Source organism: Bos indicus, chromosome 19, assembly GCF_029378745.1.
Source record: "Bos indicus isolate NIAB-ARS_2022 breed Sahiwal x Tharparkar chromosome 19, NIAB-ARS_B.indTharparkar_mat_pri_1.0, whole genome shotgun sequence".
NCBI classification, from domain to species: domain Eukaryota; kingdom Metazoa; phylum Chordata; class Mammalia; order Artiodactyla; family Bovidae; genus Bos; species Bos indicus.
Window position 1 is genome coordinate 45,003,162 of NC_091778.1, and position 16,972 is coordinate 45,020,133.

The 16,972-nt window shown below is 50.1% G+C and overlaps 1 protein-coding gene across 3 annotated transcripts in view; it reads right to left on the bottom strand.

The window, feature by feature from the left end:
• Nucleotides 1–5,471: 5,471 nt before the first annotated feature.
• Nucleotides 5,472–16,972, bottom strand: part of MPP2 (MAGUK p55 scaffold protein 2) — a 29,885-nt gene continuing 18,384 nt past the window's right edge. For all 3 annotated transcript variants that reach the window (XM_070773577.1, XM_019982604.2, XM_070773576.1), the window contains 10 exons: nt 13,089–13,241; nt 12,826–12,975; nt 12,284–12,511; nt 11,385–11,516; nt 11,186–11,291; nt 11,036–11,104; nt 10,654–10,815; nt 9,800–10,002; nt 9,327–9,455; nt 5,472–8,002 (listed from right to left, as the gene is read on the bottom strand). In XM_070773577.1, the coding sequence (XP_070629678.1) occupies nt 7,826–8,002; nt 9,327–9,455; nt 9,800–10,002; nt 10,654–10,815; nt 11,036–11,104; nt 11,186–11,291; nt 11,385–11,516; nt 12,284–12,511; nt 12,826–12,975; nt 13,089–13,241 (1,509 nt within the window). In that variant the 3' untranslated portion in view covers nt 5,472–7,825. The remainder of the gene's footprint in view (nt 8,003–9,326; nt 9,456–9,799; nt 10,003–10,653; nt 10,816–11,035; nt 11,105–11,185; nt 11,292–11,384; nt 11,517–12,283; nt 12,512–12,825; nt 12,976–13,088; nt 13,242–16,972) is intronic.

A 16,972-nucleotide genomic window follows, 5' to 3' on the forward strand; every position in this document is an offset into this window, starting at 1 on the left:
TGAAGAACAGCACACGGGCATGACCAGGAACTGTTTAGATATGCAAAATCTCTGGTCCCACCCAAGATCTACAGAATCAGAATGGACATTTATTACAGTACACTGTTAAAATCATTTTACTTTACTATTGTTGTTGTTGATCTCTTACTGTGCCTAATTTATAACTTGAACTTTACCACGGGTAAGTATATATAAGAAAAAACAGTATATATAGGGTTCAATACTATCATAGTTGCAGGCATCCACTGGGGGTCTTGGAACGTATCCCCCACAGATAATGGGTGACCACTGGACTTAAAGTTCATGCTATAATTTTTAAGGAAATGGATAATTTATTAGAAGATATGATAGGGGGGGAAATCTTGCACAATAGCAACTCCAGTGCAAAATACTCAACAAAACACAGGACACCTATATAACTAAACCTAGAAAGGGATCTAATCCAAACTTTGAGATTTCACAGATCAGCAAAACTTCCAAAATATACGTTCTCAACTTAAGCATTCAGAAATAAGAAAATAATTCTAGGGACTTTCCTGGTGGACGAACTTCTAAAAAAAAATTCTAATGTCAGAGCCCTTTTATAAAAGGAAGACCATTTTAATCCCAAAGAGTAGGGAAAGGAGAGAGAATCTTGGGACAAAGGACAGTTGTTGTTGTTTCTCTGGACACACAGTGAGGCTGGTAGGATCTTAATTCTCCCACCAGTGGTTGAGCTCAGACCCTTGTCAGTGAGACCACCGAGTCCTAATCACTCGACAACCAGTGAAGTGTTAGTCGCTCAGTCATGCTCGACTCTTTGCGACCCCACGAACTGCAGCCCACCAGGCTCCTCTGTCCATGGGATTTTCCAGGCAAAGATACTAGGATGGGTTGCCATTTCCTTCTCCAGGGGATCTTCGCAACCCAGGGATTGAACCTGGGTCTCCTGCACTGCAGGCAGATTCTCCGGACAACCAGAGAATTCCCAAAATGGCAGTTCTTTGAGAGGAATGAATTTTCTTTAATGAGAAAGTCACTGTGTTGTCCTTTTTATCACATTGCCACTGCCTGGAAATATGCCAATCTAAACAGCATTGCCTAGCAGACAGGCCGCTGGGGACCCTGGGCTAGAGGGGGGCCTGAATATGTGGAGAGGCAGAACACAGTCCTGGATGGCAAGACTAAAGAGCCCTAATTCCTCCTAGATTGTTGCTCAGTCACTAAATTATGTCTGGCTCTTTGAGACCCTGTGGGCTGCAGCACGCCAGGTCCCTCTGTCCTCTACCATCTCCTGGAGTTTGCTCAAATTCATGTCCATTGAGTCAGTGATGCTATCTAACCATCTCTTCCTTTGCCACCCCCTTCATTTGCCTTCCATCTTTCCCAGCACCAAGGTCTTTTCCAATGAATCGGCTCTTCACATCAGGTGGCCAAAGTATTGAAGCTTCAGCTTCAGCACCAGTCCTTCCAATGAGTATTCAGAGTTGATTTCTTTAGGATTGATGGGTTTGATCTCCTTGTTGTCCAAGGGACCCTCAAGAGTCTTCTCCAGCACCACAATTTGAAAGCATCAATTCTTTGGCACTCAGCCTTCTTTATGGTCCACCTCTCACATCCGTACATGACTACTGGAAAAACCATAGCTTTGACTATACGGGCTTTTGTCAGTAAAGTCACATCTCTGGCTTTTTAATACACTATCTAGGTTTGTCATTGTGGATTGTTTTAATGCAATTCCAGTTAAGATCCCACTTGGAAGAGGGAATACTCTGACAAAATGAACCTGGAGCTCCTCCTTCTAGAAGAAACAAACAAGACTCAGAAAAAAAAAAATAAGAGAGTGACTTGAAACGTTCCTTACTGTTGCTGCTGCTGCTAAGTCGCTTCAGTCGTGTCCGACCCCATAGACGGCAGTTCATAGACGGCACTTCAGTCATGTGCGACCCCATAGACGGCAGCCCACCAGGCTCCCCCGTCCCTGGGACTCTCCAGGCAAGAACACTGGAGTGGGTTGCCACTTCCTTCTCCAATGCATGAAAGTGAAAAGTGAAAGTGAAGTTGCTCAGTCGTGTCCGACTCTTAGCCACCCCATGGACTGCAGCCCCCCAGGCTCCTCCGTCCATGGGATTTTCCAGGCAAGAGTACTGGAGTGGGGTGCCATTGCCTTCTCCAACTTTAGGTTGGTGCAAAAATAATTGTGGATTTGCATTGCTGAACTTTGCTGTTTGATATTGAAATGCATTCTTGAATAAATGTGGTTATGTTATACATCATTTTAATGTGCATTTCTCATTTTATGGGTCTTTTTTTTTTTTGCTAATGACATTACTTGCTATTTATTTTACATTTGTTTTAGGCTAGGGGAATGATGTTAGACAAAAAACAAATTCAGGAAATTTTCTTATTTGAGGTCAAACTGGGTCATAAAGCCTCAGAGACAACATGCAACATCAACAAAGCACTTGAGCCAGGAACTGCTAATGGATGTACAGTGCAGTGATGGTTCAAGAAGTTTAGCAAAGGAGACAAGAGCCTTGAAGATGAAAATCACAGTGCCCAGTCATCAGAAGTTGACAACAACCAATTGAGAAGATCATCGAAGCTGATCCTCTTACAACTACACGAGAAGTTGTCAAAGAATTCAATGTCGACTGTTCTATGGTCGTTTGGCATTTGAAGCAAATTGAAAAGGTGAAAAAGCTCCATAAGTGGATGCCTCATGAGGTGACTAAAAATCAAAAAAAGGGTCATTTTGAAGCGTCATCTTCTCTTATTCTTTGCAACAAACCATTTCTCAATTGGATTGTGACGTGTAATGAAAAGTGGATTTTATATGATAACTAATGACGACCAGCTCAGTGGCTGGACTGAGAAGAAGCTCCAAAGCACTTCCCAAAGCCAAACTTGCACCAAAAAAAGTCATGGGCACCGTTTCGTGGTCTGCTGCCTATCTGATCCACTACAGCTTCTGAATCTCGGTGAAACCATTACATCTGGGAAGCATGCTCAGCAAATCAATGAGATGCACTGAAAACTTCAACGCCTGCAGCTGGCCTTGGTCAACAGAATGGGCCCAATTCTCCACACCACCACCTGACCACACATTGCATAACCAACACTTCAAGAGTTGAACTAACTGGGCTACGAAGTTTTGTCTCATTCGCCATACTCACCTGACTTCTCGCCAACCAACTACCACTTCTTCAAGCATTTTGACAACTTTCTGCAGGGAAAACATTTCCACAACGAGCAGAAGGCAGAAAATACTTTCCAAGAGTTCACTGAATCCTGAAGCAGGGAGTTTTATGCAACAGGAATAAATACACTTATTTCTCATTGGCAAAAATGTGTTGGATGTAATGGTTCCTATTTTGATTAATGAAGATGTGTTTGAGCCTAGTTATAATGATTATGAATTTCCCAGGTGGTGCTGGTGGTAAAGAATCCACCTGCCAATGCAGGAGACACAAGAGATACCGGTTCAATCCCTGGGTCAGGAAGATCCCCTGTAGTAGGCAATGGCAACCCACTCCAGTATCTTTGCCTGGAAAACCCCATGGAGAGAGGAGCCTGGAAGGTTACAGTCTGTGGGGTTGCAAAGAGTTGAACACCTGAACAACTGAGCATAGCACACGATATGATAAGAATCCTTTCTGCCCGTCAAAGCACAGGCTACTGTGCCAAGAGGGGAAAAGGATTTAAAAAACAAAACAAAACTGCAGCAGAATTCCCTTTAGAAATTCAACTGTCAGGCTTCCCTTGTGGTTCAGCTGGTAAAGAATCCGCCTGCAGTGTGGGAGACCTGGGTTCGATCTCTGGGTTGGGAAGTTCCCCTGGAGAAGGAAAAGGCTGCCCACTCCAGTATTCTGGCCTAGAGAATTCCATGGACTATACAGTCCATGGGGTTGCAAAGAGTCGACATGACTGAGCAACTTAAAAAAAAGAAAGAAAGAAATGCAACTGTCTTTATTAGGAAAATACTTAGGTGCCAATTTGGAGCTAAAAGGAAATTCCCTCCACCTGAAGGGTATGGGCAAAATAGACGGGCAGTGGCTGGCAGATTTGGCTACACATTAGAATCACTATATGGCAACCCACTCTAGTATTCTTGCCTGGAAAATCCCATGGACAGAGAGGAGCCTGATGGACTACAATCCATGGGGTTGCAAAGAGTCGGACACATCTGGGCAGCTAACACTTTCACTTAGAATCACTTGGGGCACTTTAAAACATACTGCATCCCAGGTTCCACTCTCAGCCTCAGAGAGGCTGGTTAGACCCTGTTTCCTCTTCCGGAGCACTGAGAAAGACTACATTTCCCAGCTTCCCTTGTAATAACCCAGGAGAGTAGATCCCTGAATCATCGTTAGGAGTGCCACCCCATCTCCATCAGATGTGATGTGAACAAGAAATGAATAATAAAGTTGTTAAACTATTAAGCTGTGATGTTCTGATTGTTAGTTACAGCTGATAGACTTTCTTGAATTTCTGATTTAATTGCTCTGAACTGGCATCCAAACAATTGTTGTTTGTTTATTTAATTCTCCAGGCAATTTTAATGGGTAGCCAGTGTTGAGAACCACTGAGGTGGACAGAAATACAAGTGCAGAGTTGCTGGTATAGTAAAGAAGGACTGAGTTTCCAGGGGTGCCCCCAGGAGACGGGAAGAAGTTTGTCCACAGCGAGAGAAAGAAGCAGGAGAGGGACCAGTGACATGAAGGGAGGACCCAAGGAGGAAAAGTTGGCTAAGAAAACACTCCCTGAGCTGGGAATGGTCAAGGGACATTTTGGAATTGGAGTGTTTACTATTCGGTTCTCAATTCTCGTCAGAGCTGTTAGGCGGGTGAAATGAGGCCCCATGGCTGCCTCCAAATCACCAGTCAAGCTGTCCCCACACTAGTCCCTGTGTGAGTGGATGCTTTGGAGAAATCAAAGGAAGGGAGCCAGTTCAACATTTGGTTGTCATAGAAGGGAACAGCCAAAGCCCTTCTTGAGAATGTTCAGTGAGCATCCTGGGATCCCCTGAGGAACTCAGGTGGGAAGGAAGCTGACCCCTCAACCACACACCCATGGAGACATTGGGGTGATATTTCAACCACTCTCTATGGCCCCTGCTGCTGAGCACCTAGAACCAATCCCAGCATTACCCCGGGAGAAGCCATGACACCTTACAGAGGATGAACCTGAGGTCCAGAGAAGGAGAAGAACCTGCCTAAGACCACACAGCAAGTTCTGGGTAAAGTTGAGTGGATTAGCTATGGGTTCCCTGAGTTCCCTGGCCCTCATGGATGCTCATAGACTCCTGGATACAAGCCTTTAACAAGAGCATCTTCTGGGGCTGGGGAGTGTGGAACAGTGGGACATCACAGAACACAAGACATGTCACTCCAGCTTCCATTCCAGAATCATCTATGCTGCGCTGCCCCCACTCTAAACCTTTCCCGAAGCCATCCACTCGATCCCAACAAAAGACAAACGGAGCCTAGAACCTTTGCTTTCACATTTAATCAAAGGAAAGAAAACCAGTCAGAGAGAAAGCTTGGGGATTAGATGGCTGAGGGATGGGACGGGGGAAGGACAGCTGGGCTGGGACTGGGTGTGGACAGGGTCCTCATTATCCCGAGGTTCCTCAATACAAGCGTCCACAGTGGGAGGGGGGGAGGATGAGCACACACACCTGTTCCAACCCAGCCCTGGTCCCTTGAGCAGGGCTGAGGTAGGGGAGGAAGGAAGCTGTTCAGAGAGGGATGGAGACAGGAAAGGAGGGGCCCAGCCCTGACCCTCAGGCATCACCAGAAGTGGAGATGGAGATTCACCCTGAAGAACCAGGTACCAACTCCTCAGCATGATGTCCAGCGCCCATTCCCATCCAAGAGGATGGTCTTCTAATCAGGGCGCTCTGGAGCATTACCAAAGGGAAGGGGGTGGCTGCCTCTATTCCCAAGTCTTCTGGGTGAGGTGGGGATGGATGGACAAAGGGCGCCATGGCCCCGGGCCAGCAGGAGAACACCCATTTTCCTCCCACTCCCAGTCTCCTTGGGCTAAGGGTGAGGGGGAAGCAAGGGAGAGCTGAATGAAGGATAAATTAAAAGAACGCTGACTAAAGGGAAAAGAGGAAAGCAGAGGTGCATAGTGGATGCAGAGCTATGCAAATGAGATGGGAGCAGGCTTGACCGTCACATCTCACTTGTATACCTAGGCAAATGCAAATGAGATCCCTAATATAATAAATATATTTCTAACTTTGTAATAAATATTCTGTTTCTTCTCCCTCCCCTTCCCTAAGAAATGGGCACACAGTGGTTCAGGGGCCAGCTTGGGCTGACACTGCAGCGAAGACGGACTAGACACTCGGAAGAACTGGGGAGCACAAAGGCTGGGGCTAGGGGTAGTGGGGGAGGTCCCCTACAAGGACAGGCTCACCCCCAGGAAAGGTCACAGAGAAGGATGAGGGATGAGATGCCGGGGGAAGTCGAGGACAGCATTCTTTTCTTAAAAGGGATTCTCCTATTTTACACAGTCGCCCTCCCTGAGGACTGGAGGGCAGGCATTTAGGATCAGGAGACAATAGGAGAGTTGGAGGAAGATATCTGGGGAGGGCCAAGCCTCTGGAATCTGGGATAAGGGTCTCCTAAGAAATGGGAGCTGATGGTGAGCCCCAAAAAGGGGGGCCCCCAGAGAGTAACCTCCAAAGCAAAACTACCTTTTGCTTCTCCCTCTCCCAAAACGAAGCCTGACACACACATCAGTGGCAGAAACAGACCAGGCACCGCTGCAAGGCGAAACAGAAACTGAGCCGACTACAAGGTGAATGGCGCCCCCTGGAGTCATGCAGGGAGCCTGCTGGGGCACAAATGTGCTCCGAGCCCACACCTCATGGCCGGGCCCTCACCCTGCCTCAGCCCTCAGGCAGCCCTCATGCCACCTGGACCCGCCAGAGACACCAAAATGGACAACAACTACAGAGAGGGAGCTCAGACATACCCCTGCCACGGGCCACGGAGGGCCGGGAGTTCTCCCGTCAGAAGTTACAGGCTCCTCTCCTCACGGGGTTTGGCCTCCAACCCACCCCAGCCTGGGCTGAGCCCACGGCCCCTGCCAGCCTTGCCCTGCAGGGAGCAAGATCTGCCCTGTCAGGGTCACCTTGGAGAAGTCTGTGGAGAGACTTCGGCAGTGAAAAGCTGTGGATGAGGGAAGGACAGGGACCCAGCCCCGTTCCGAAGGGGCTGAGAGCTGCACGGGTCCCTGGCTGTGGCAACTAGCTGGTGCTTTGGCTCCTTCAACCTTTGGGATGGCACCAGGCTGACACCCCCACCCGGGCCTGCCTGGTTGCCAGGGAGTCATGTACCCACCCTGGTCACAGGGAACCAGCCTAAGGCCGGCTCCTAGGCTACAGAGGTGAGAAGTAGGAGGAGCCTAGGAATGGGGAGGTGGTGGGGCCAGTCCAGAGGAGGAAAAGTGATTGGAGAGGGGACTGGTGGGAGGGGGGCGGGCAGTGTACCTATGACCACGTGGTCCCAAAGCAGCTTTTCTCTCCTCTGGACTGAGCATTACGGAGGTGACTCTGACACCCTCCTGGGCACGGTCTGGCCCCCAGAGAGGGATATCTGGTGGCCAATGGATGTAGGGAGTGGGCAGCACCTGGGCACAGGGGTACCCCACTAACACCCACCTCCCTGGCAGTACACGCCTCTGCGTTAAAGCCAGATGAAGGGCCGAGACCCAGGAAGAGCCAGAGCGCCAGGGACGGGAGCTGAGGATGGGGGCTGGGGGTCACGGGTGGGAAGGGGACAGATTCAGGGTTTGGTTATGACCCAGAGAGCTGAGGTCCAGGTGAACAGGCTCAGTACACCCAGCTGACAGGCACCCACTGGGGCTCCGTGCGCAGCTTCTCCATGGCGGCCTGGAGCTCACGGAAGGTCCTCTCCAGGTTGCTGTTGACCAGGCAGAGGTCGAAGTAGTGCCCGTAGCCCCTCTGGATGCGGCTGCTCTCCTCCACTGTCCGCCTCAGGTCCGCCTCCTGCCGGCACAAGGGGGCCTACCACCCCTCAGTGTCTCCCAGACACCCACCCCCCGCCCTCCACGTAGGGGACCCAGAGCCTGCATCATCTAGGCCCTTCCCCAGAGCCCAAAGTACCAACCATGGCGGCTCAGAGCCCCTGGCTTGGGAGGCAGCAGCCCCTCCCTGCATGCCCCATGGCTGTTCTCCTGTAACCATGGACAGGCAGGTGGATAGAAGGAAGGAAGGAAATAACCTTTAGGAAGTGACAAGCGCAACACTGAACACTTCACTACAGCTCTGTAGTAATCTTCAATACAGCTCTGCGAGTAGGACTAATTGTTCCCATTTACAACAGAGAAAACTCAGACACAAAGAGGCCACACAGCCAGCCAGTGGCTGCATAGGGTCTGCCTGACTCCAAAACCAGTCCTCCCTTCGGTCTGACTAGGCCCCCTTATCTAGGCAGCCTGAGGGGCACATCCCTTGTGTGGCCCAGGACAAACCTGGTCCCAGACCCAATCCAAGTTGGCAGGGCAGAGGTGGGAGGAGAACTTGAATATTGACTTAAATAACCCCAGGCAGGAGCTCAAGGACTGGCCCAGCTGTGTCTGAGGGGCTCCAGTAGGCCCTGCTTGTGTCCGGGGACGGGGGTGGGGGAGTGGGAGGGGCTGTAGCCGGGGTTGGGGGCGGGGAGGGGCTGTAGCCGGGCGGGGGCTTGGTGCTGCAGCCCTGGGGAGCCCAGCCCAGACCTTGTTCCTGGGCCTGCACAGTGCTCCAAACTGAGCCTGGGAGCTGCAGTACCAGGTGTGGCCAGCAGAGGGACCCCTGGGTTCAACTCTCTGCAAACCCTGCACCTGCAGAGGAAGACTGTTCCCAGGGGTCCCTGGGAGCTAAGGGGTGCCCTGGAGTCGTGCAACACCTGACTTGAAGCCTCTCCTCCACGCACTGCCTCCTCCCTGATGCTACCTGGTCCCTCCAGCCAGCCTTCCAGTCTCTAGCTTCCTCCCTCCCTTCAGCCTTTTCCCCAGCCGTCAACAGCCCACCTCTGCCCTCCAGCCCTCTGGGCTCCCTAGAGTCAGCCCTCTGTTCCCACAGAGTGGACTGGGCAGGGCCTAGCAGAAGCTCCCGTGCCCCGGACTAGCTGCGTCCCTTCATTTCCTTGCTCAGACCTCCATGTCCACACCTATAAAGTGAGAATTGTTAGTCCTACCTCACTGGGTGGGTGCCTTGGGTGGGCGCCTCTCCCCTTGCGGACACCATCTCCTTCTCTTTCTCAGCTCTGCCTGGCCCCTACCCCCAGGCAGCTGCTAGGCCCCTCCCACCATACCTCAGAGGCCCTCACCGTGAGCTGCTTGGTGGACACCCCGCTCTCCAGCGCCGCCCGGTTCATGGCCCGCAGGGTCTCAAAGTCAGGGGCCTCGATGAACACCACATAAGGGACAAACTCAGCTGTTCTCAGCACCTTCACTGCCTGCAGAAGATGAGGGCCGGGGGTTTATCCCCATGTACATCTGGGGTGATGGGGTGAGGACAGGTACCTAGGAACAGAGGAGAATGAGGTACCTGGGCTTCTAGAACATGAAACCTGGGAGTGAATGGCAGAACAGCTGGCTGGTGGCTGGGATGGGGTGAACTGGAGGAAGCTAGAAGAGTGGGAGTGCAAGAGGCTGTGAAAGGGGTTCTGGGTGGGCTGTGGCCGTAGCAGTAATTGAGGGGTTATACTCGGATGTGTGGAAATACATGGGGAAATACTGGGGGCAAGCAGAGTACCCAGAGAGGTACTGAGCAGGCTGGGAAGGAGCGGGCCAGCAGTACCTGGGGGTTGACATCCAGCACGCACACCCGGCCAGCAGCCACCACGCCCCGGATGGAGTCGATACGTGTGCCGTACAGGTTGCCCTCGTATTCACCATGTTCCAGGTATCGCCCAGCACGGATGTCGGCCTCCATCTCCGCACGGGACACAAAGCTGTAACCCTGGCCTTCCCGTTCTGAGTCCTTGGGCCTCCGGGACGTGTCTAGGGGGAAGGAGGGGCCGATGGGCACAGATAGGATGCATCACCTCAGACATTAAGGGCTCGTGTTCTCTGAGAGCCAAGAAGCCCTGTGCCCTCCTGCACACCTGCCCCTCACCCTCAGCAATGGCACCCACAGACTCAAGATGTCCATATTGAGAGGACCTGCAGAGATCACTGCTCTAACCCAGTGTTTATAGAAGCAGGGCTGAAGCTCAGAGAGGGCAATATGCAGCCCAAAGCCACACAGCAAGGCCAAGCACACCTGGGGTCAGCACTCAGGTTCCTGCCTCTAGGAACCAGGAGCTTTCATACCCCAGCTGCCTCTGTCACCAAGAAGCCCTGTCTTATACAAGCCCACGTGCAGCTCATAGCTCTGTTTCACTATGGGCTTTCAGCAAGTGAAACGTGAGGGAAGAAGAGGCAGGGCCAGCACCGCCCACCTGGCCAATGGGTCCTGAGACAGCTCTCTGCGCCCTCCCAGCCTGCAGTTCCCACGCTCACCCATAGAGGGCGCATACCCTACACCTCTCGCCCAAAGGTATCACTTCACCTGGGGCAGATGCCCGTTTAGAGGACCCGCCCTGGCCCTCAGGGCTGCCCCTGCTCCCTCGCCCCCAACCCCCCACCCAGCAGGACCCGGTTCCCACTCACAGGGCACTGTGGTGCCGTAGCGATCTGGATCCCACATGATGAGTTTGTTCTTCAGGCTGCGGCGGCCCACGCCCTGAGCCCCAATCAGCACCAGGGTTTTCCGGCGGAAGGGGGGCATGCGGGCCACCTCCTCATAAATGAGCAGCTCATGGCGGTCAAACTCTGGACACAGGGAGATGGCACTGCTCATCAGGTGGAGGGGGTGCGGTTGGGCTCTCAGAGAGGCCGAGGGTAAGAGGGCTGGGGCCAAGGGCAGCAGGGAGAAACCAAGCAGGGCTTAGAGACAGGACTGGCAGCCTCAGAACCAAGAGATGCACCAGTTATTGGTGGGGAAAAGGGGGCATTAGAGGCGGACAGGGGGAAAGGGGCACCCAACACCCACCTGCATTCTTGGTGGTCAAATACATCATTCGCTTCTTTTTCTTTCCTGAAAGGCTGCCACACAGGGTCCCTGGCCATAAGGAGATGGACCAGTGAGGCCAGGCAGGGCCATGTCAGATCTCAGATTTGGGGTCTTGGGGAAAGACTGTACCTGAGGTGGGTGTCAGTTCCAGGTCCCGCTTGACAAAGGCTTTCCGCTTCTCCTCCAGCAGCTGGCTGGGGATGAGCCCTGCACTGCCCCCTTCCACATGGCATGCCTAAAATGACCGTAGACAGAGATCTGCCTAAGTGAGCCCTCACCTCCCTGACACGCTATGCCTGGGGAAACTACATGGGCGATCAGTACTCACCTGCCACCAGTTGGCATCGTCCTGGTTTACAATCTGAAGCAGGTCCCCAGCGCTGAAGCGCAGGCCTGCCTCCTTGCAGGGGATCAGACTGTCTCGGGTTGGGTCATAGTCAAAATGGCATTTCACAAATACCTGGCCAGGGATTTGCCGAGAAGAGTTAAGGGCAGAAGCAGGGGAAAGCTAGAGGGGTTGGAGCCCTGTCCTGTTGCCATCCCCTATGCCCAGAGTGGGAGCTGGGAGTATCACACAGTCCCCCTCTTTTCACAAAGATGAGAGCCTGGCACTGCCCATCTAAAGGCATGATGCCTGAAGGCCTGCCCAGCCCACCTCCCTAGTACCTCCCTTTGCATCCAGAACAAAAGGACTCAGAAGCACAGGGGATCTGCTCAGGCCTGGGGTATGCGTGACCCTAATGCAGGATCCCTCTGTCCCCCCTACACCCTCTCCTCCCCAAGAGGAGAGGGCTTTGACAAAAAGCCAGACAACCAGTAGAAGAGATGGGCAGAGCAGCGAGACCTCCACAATCCACCAGCCAGGAGGCAGCTGTATGGGACATGAGACCACCCGACGCTGAGCACCCTTGCATACACATAGGCACATAGTGGGCTGCAGGCAATGCAGGAATTCACTTGTACACTTGGGTACCCCAGGCTTTAGATGTGCGTATTTCCCTTGTACATGCGCATGAGTGCTCAAGACTAGGATAAGTATGCAAGCGTGTTCACAAGGTGCACAGGCCTGTAGGTGGCTGGATCTGCCAGGTCCCGCCCCCCTCTTGCTCTGAGCACACTGTTTGGGGAGGAGCCGCTCCCACCCTGAGGCCAGTGACCCTGGCAGCTGGGAGGCTCAGCCACCCCGTGGGCCTTGCGCTGGGGGTAGAGCTTGGTGCAGGGGCCCACCTGGCGGGGCAGATGGGGCTCCTGGTAGCTGGGCAAGATCTTGAGGATGACGCTGCCGCTGGCGCTGCGCAGGAGCTCCTGCAGCGCACGAGGGTCGCTGCCTACCGGCTGCCCGTTCACCTCCTTGATGATGTCGCCCACGTGTAGGAGTCCTTGTTGGGCCACCATGCCCCCATGCAGAATGCGCGCGATCACCAACTCGCCACCCTCCACGCGGAATGTCACGCCCTGGGAGACGGAGGGCAGGTATGTGAAGCCCCAACTGCTCCAGGTCAGAATCTTCAAATGTGTGTCCTAAGAGCCCCTCCATTCTACCCTTCCACCCCCACCCTTACGGCCACTTTCTCTGCCACACTCTCCCCAACTCTTCACCTCCAGGAGCACTAAAGGACCAAAACTGGGCAGAACAGAGATGTGTGCGCCCGACCCTGGACAAAGCTGACCTTGTCTTCAGGCCTTCTCTGACCCGACTTGATCCCGCTGCTTACTCTCAACACCCTCCCCCCCAAGATTCCCCCTCTGGCGCGGTGGGGCATCCTCACCAGATGCTCTCCAGCTGTCTTGCGGATGCCCACCATGCGCACAGCATCAGGAGGCACAGGCTGGTTGCTGAATGTGGGGTCCAGGCCAGGGCTAGGGGGTGGTGTCTCATAGGTCTTTGAGGCCACAGAGTCGTGCGTCTCCAGGAGGGACTGGAGAGGTGGGAGGAAGGGGAGGAACCATGGGGAAGTGCCCTGAGGTCCCTTCCCACCCCAGTCCTAACTTCCTGCCGGCCCCACTCCAGGAACCTGGGGGAGGACCAAACCTGGAAGTGGGGCTCCTGGAGGATGCGGGCCAGCTCGGCCGCGGTGCTGCTCTGCTCCGCCAGCTGCGCCAGGTCCCGCAGGATTTCCTGCACCAGCTCCAGGTTGTTGTCCCGCACTGCCTCCAGCTTCGTCTCCTCCAGCCGCTCATGGGCCTGACGGTAGGGGTGGAACAGGTGAGGTCTGATGCCTCCCCAAGGGCCCCAGGGTACCAAACCGTGCCCTGTCTTCCACTCTCAGGCATCTTCCCACCCCTGGATCCGGACTTTAGACCCTACCCACAGCACTGCTCGTGGTATTAGCCTCACTCACTGAGATATAAATACACTCACAAATATGCACATGTGCCCTGCTATCTCCTTTCTCCCCCAAGAGCGATTGGGACCCAGTTTAGGGAAGAGAGAATCCAAAAGATAACACCTCATTTCCATCTCTTGCCACAGAGAGCCATTAAAGTCATCAAACTGTCCCCAGCCACCAGAACCCCATAAGTATGTGAGTTCAAGGACAGCTTCTCCCACCCAACATCATGGTAGGGTGGGGTCTTGGACACCCCATGGTCTAGGATAAGGAAGCCAGGGAAGTGAAGTAGCTTGTCCAAGGTCACAGGGACTCATACGTGGGTCTCCAAGCCCTGAGCTCAGTGTTCCCAGTGAGGAAGGGGACAAGATGTCAGGACATGGCACCAGGAGAGGGCTCTGAACCTACTTGTTGCTCTACTGACTCTGGGCTCCATGAGAAAAGGGAAAAGGAAGTCTCTGCCAGTGACCAGCCCAGCAGGGAGAGTTATGTCAAGTATGAAGAAAAGAGTCCCTTTCAAGGATATATATGGAGACTTTCTTTGCCCTCTCAATCATTTGGAAGATAGTTGCAGAGACAAAGTGCTTCACCCCAAAGTACTTCAGCACGCACCTCCTAAGAACAGGAGATCTGGTATATAAACTACAATGCCATTATCACAGGCGAGAAGCTCAACACTGCACACCAATATAATATTATCTAATAGATAGTCCATGTTCATGTCACTATTGCCTTAAAAATATTCTATAGGGCTTTATTTTTCTGATCCACAGTCTAATCAAGATCAGATGTTAACTTTGGTTGTCACATCCTCTTAATTTCCTTTAACCTAGAACAGACCCTTTAGAACATTTTTAAAGAGTCCAGGTCAGTAGTTTGTGGAGTGCCCCACAGCTGGATTTATCTGTTGTTTCTACATGTTTAGACTCAAGTTAATCTTTGTGGCAAGAGTTCTGTATAAGTGATCTTAAGGTTTCCCCACACTTTGAGACCATGTGACTATTCGGTTCCCCATTAATCATTCACTAATGGATTTAGTCTCCATTTATGGCTTTTGCCTGAATCAATTGTTATTATGTTGGGGTTGCAAAATAGTCATTATCTAACCCCATTATTCCTTCCACATGCATTAGCTGGCACTCTATTATAAGTAAGAGCTTTTCCTTTCCCCTCCCACTCCTCCTTCTCTCTCGTTCTGCATCACTATGAACTTTTTTATTCAGTGTGTTCTAATCCATCATCATTGGTATCTTCATTGTCTCAGTTTACCCCAAATTTGTCCAGGGGAGCCCGCAGCATGCCTTTTGACTTGTTCCCATTATGAGCGCCTTCTTCCTTCCATCACCAGCTCACCTTGTACTTTCCCTACTCCAGATGTGGAATCAGCGATTTCCCCAAGGAAACCTGATTCCTTTTGCTGGGGAATGGTATTCAGAAACCAAGATCTGGGCACTCAGGGCTCACTGATTCTGAGTGTCATTACTTCAGTAGACATTAGCTAATACTGACTGTTCTAATTAAAATCAAACTCTACACGATTTTCCTTGCCTTCTCCCATTCCATATTTGTATCTCCTTTCTCCTTTGGTGAGACTTTTCTCCCAAGAACTTTAATATATTTACTTATTTATTCTGTCCTTCAATGTTCAGAAAGTTTCAGAATTGCTAAACTATTACTGCTACCTGTCACCTTAGTTATCACCTTCTGTATATTTTATCCAAGTAAAAAATCAAGACTTATCTGCATTCTTTTTGTCCCCAGAATAGTTTTTAAAAACTTACAATGTTAATGTAAATATTCTATATCTGGGCTGTCTATGTGGTAGCAACTAGCCACACATGGCTGTTGAGAAATACGACTAGTACAACTGAGAAACTGAATTTTTAATTTTATATCAGCATTTAGCTTAAGTATTTTAATTTAAGTAAAGTATTTAAATAAGTACCCACATGGGGCTGGCTAGTGGCTACTAATATTAAATATTACAGGCTTAGTAAATATCCCACTTAAGGCATATAGTCAGAATTTTGTGAAGTTACTTAATTCCTTTTTCTGTTCTGCTAACAATTTGATATATGAATAGATTCACTTATCTGCACTTAATTTCAGGGTTAGATTTTTTTCATTCTTTTGAAATTTAATCTTATTTTTAATATGTACAACATTCACATGGCTGCTATCTTAAATCTATATAAAAAGTAAACTCGAAAAGTCTTATTTCCATCTTCATCCCTTCTACCCCATTCATACCAACACTCTAAAAGACATCATTTTCATTAGTTTCTAGTTTATTCAGTCTGTGTTTTTTCTACAAAAATAAATAAATATTTCCCTTTCTCTCTTATATAAAAGGTATGTGTACTCTTTGATACTTTGGGGTTTTTGTCCATTTAAGTGGTTTGGTTTGCTGTTTGGGTTTCTTTTTGTTGTTTGTTCTTGTTTTTTGGCTGCACCACACAGCATGCAGGATCTCAGCTCCTCAACCAGGGATCAAACCCATGCAATGGAAACAAGGTTTCTTAACCACTAGACCACCAGGGAAGTCCCTGTTTTCTTATTTAACAATATGCTCTGGAATCACTCTGTGCTGCTCCATGGAGATCTTCCTTTATTATTGTTATCTTTTAATCACTGCATTTGTGTGATTTCATGACTGGAGTACCATAATTTGTTCAACTACTCTCCATAGGTATGGAGGTTGTTTCTAATATCTTACTATTGCAAATAAAACTGCAGTGAATAGCCTTGGCATAGCCATTCTATATTCGCGGAGTAGATCGTTCATGTAAATTCCTAGAAGTCTTGCTGGGTCAAGCAGTAAATAAATATGCGGTTTTGTTAGATACTGACAAACTGCCCTCCATGGGGCTGGTGCCACTTTGTCTTCCCAGCAGCATTAGAAGAGAAACTTTCCTGAAGCCTTGCCACCAGAGCGTGTGATCAAACCCTTGAATGTCTGCCAACCACATCGATGAGAAGCCATCTCACAGTGGGGCTTAATTTGCATTTTGCTTATTATGAGTGAAGCTGAGCATCTCTTCGTATGTTTAAAGGCCATCTGTATATCTTTTTCTGTGATCTGTCTGTTCACGTCTCCTGCCAATTTTTCCATCAGATCTTGTTTTTTCTTTTTCTCACTTCTTAAAACATTCTCTATATTAGGAAGATATGCCCTTTATCTGTAATACCTCTTGCAAATATTTTCCCCCAGTTTGTCATTTATCTTTTGACTCAGCTTATGTTTTTTTGTCACTGCAAAAACTATGTATTTAATTTAGTTTAATTTATTAATATTTTATGCATCCAAATTTCAAGGCATAGTTTTAAAAAAAGGCTTTCCTTTACACACAGATCCGTGTTTTCTTCTAGGATGTATATAGTTTGTTTTTTCGATCTCTGACCTGCTTGGAAGTTTATTCTGATGAATGGTGTGAAGTATGGATCTGCTTTGATATCTTTCCAAATGACTGTCCAGGTATTACAACACCATTTAATAAAAATCTGTAAGAAAATTATTGCTTAATTTTCTACATGTAATAATGGTAGTGCAAATATTTTTTAAGAACTTTTAACTACAAATATTGAA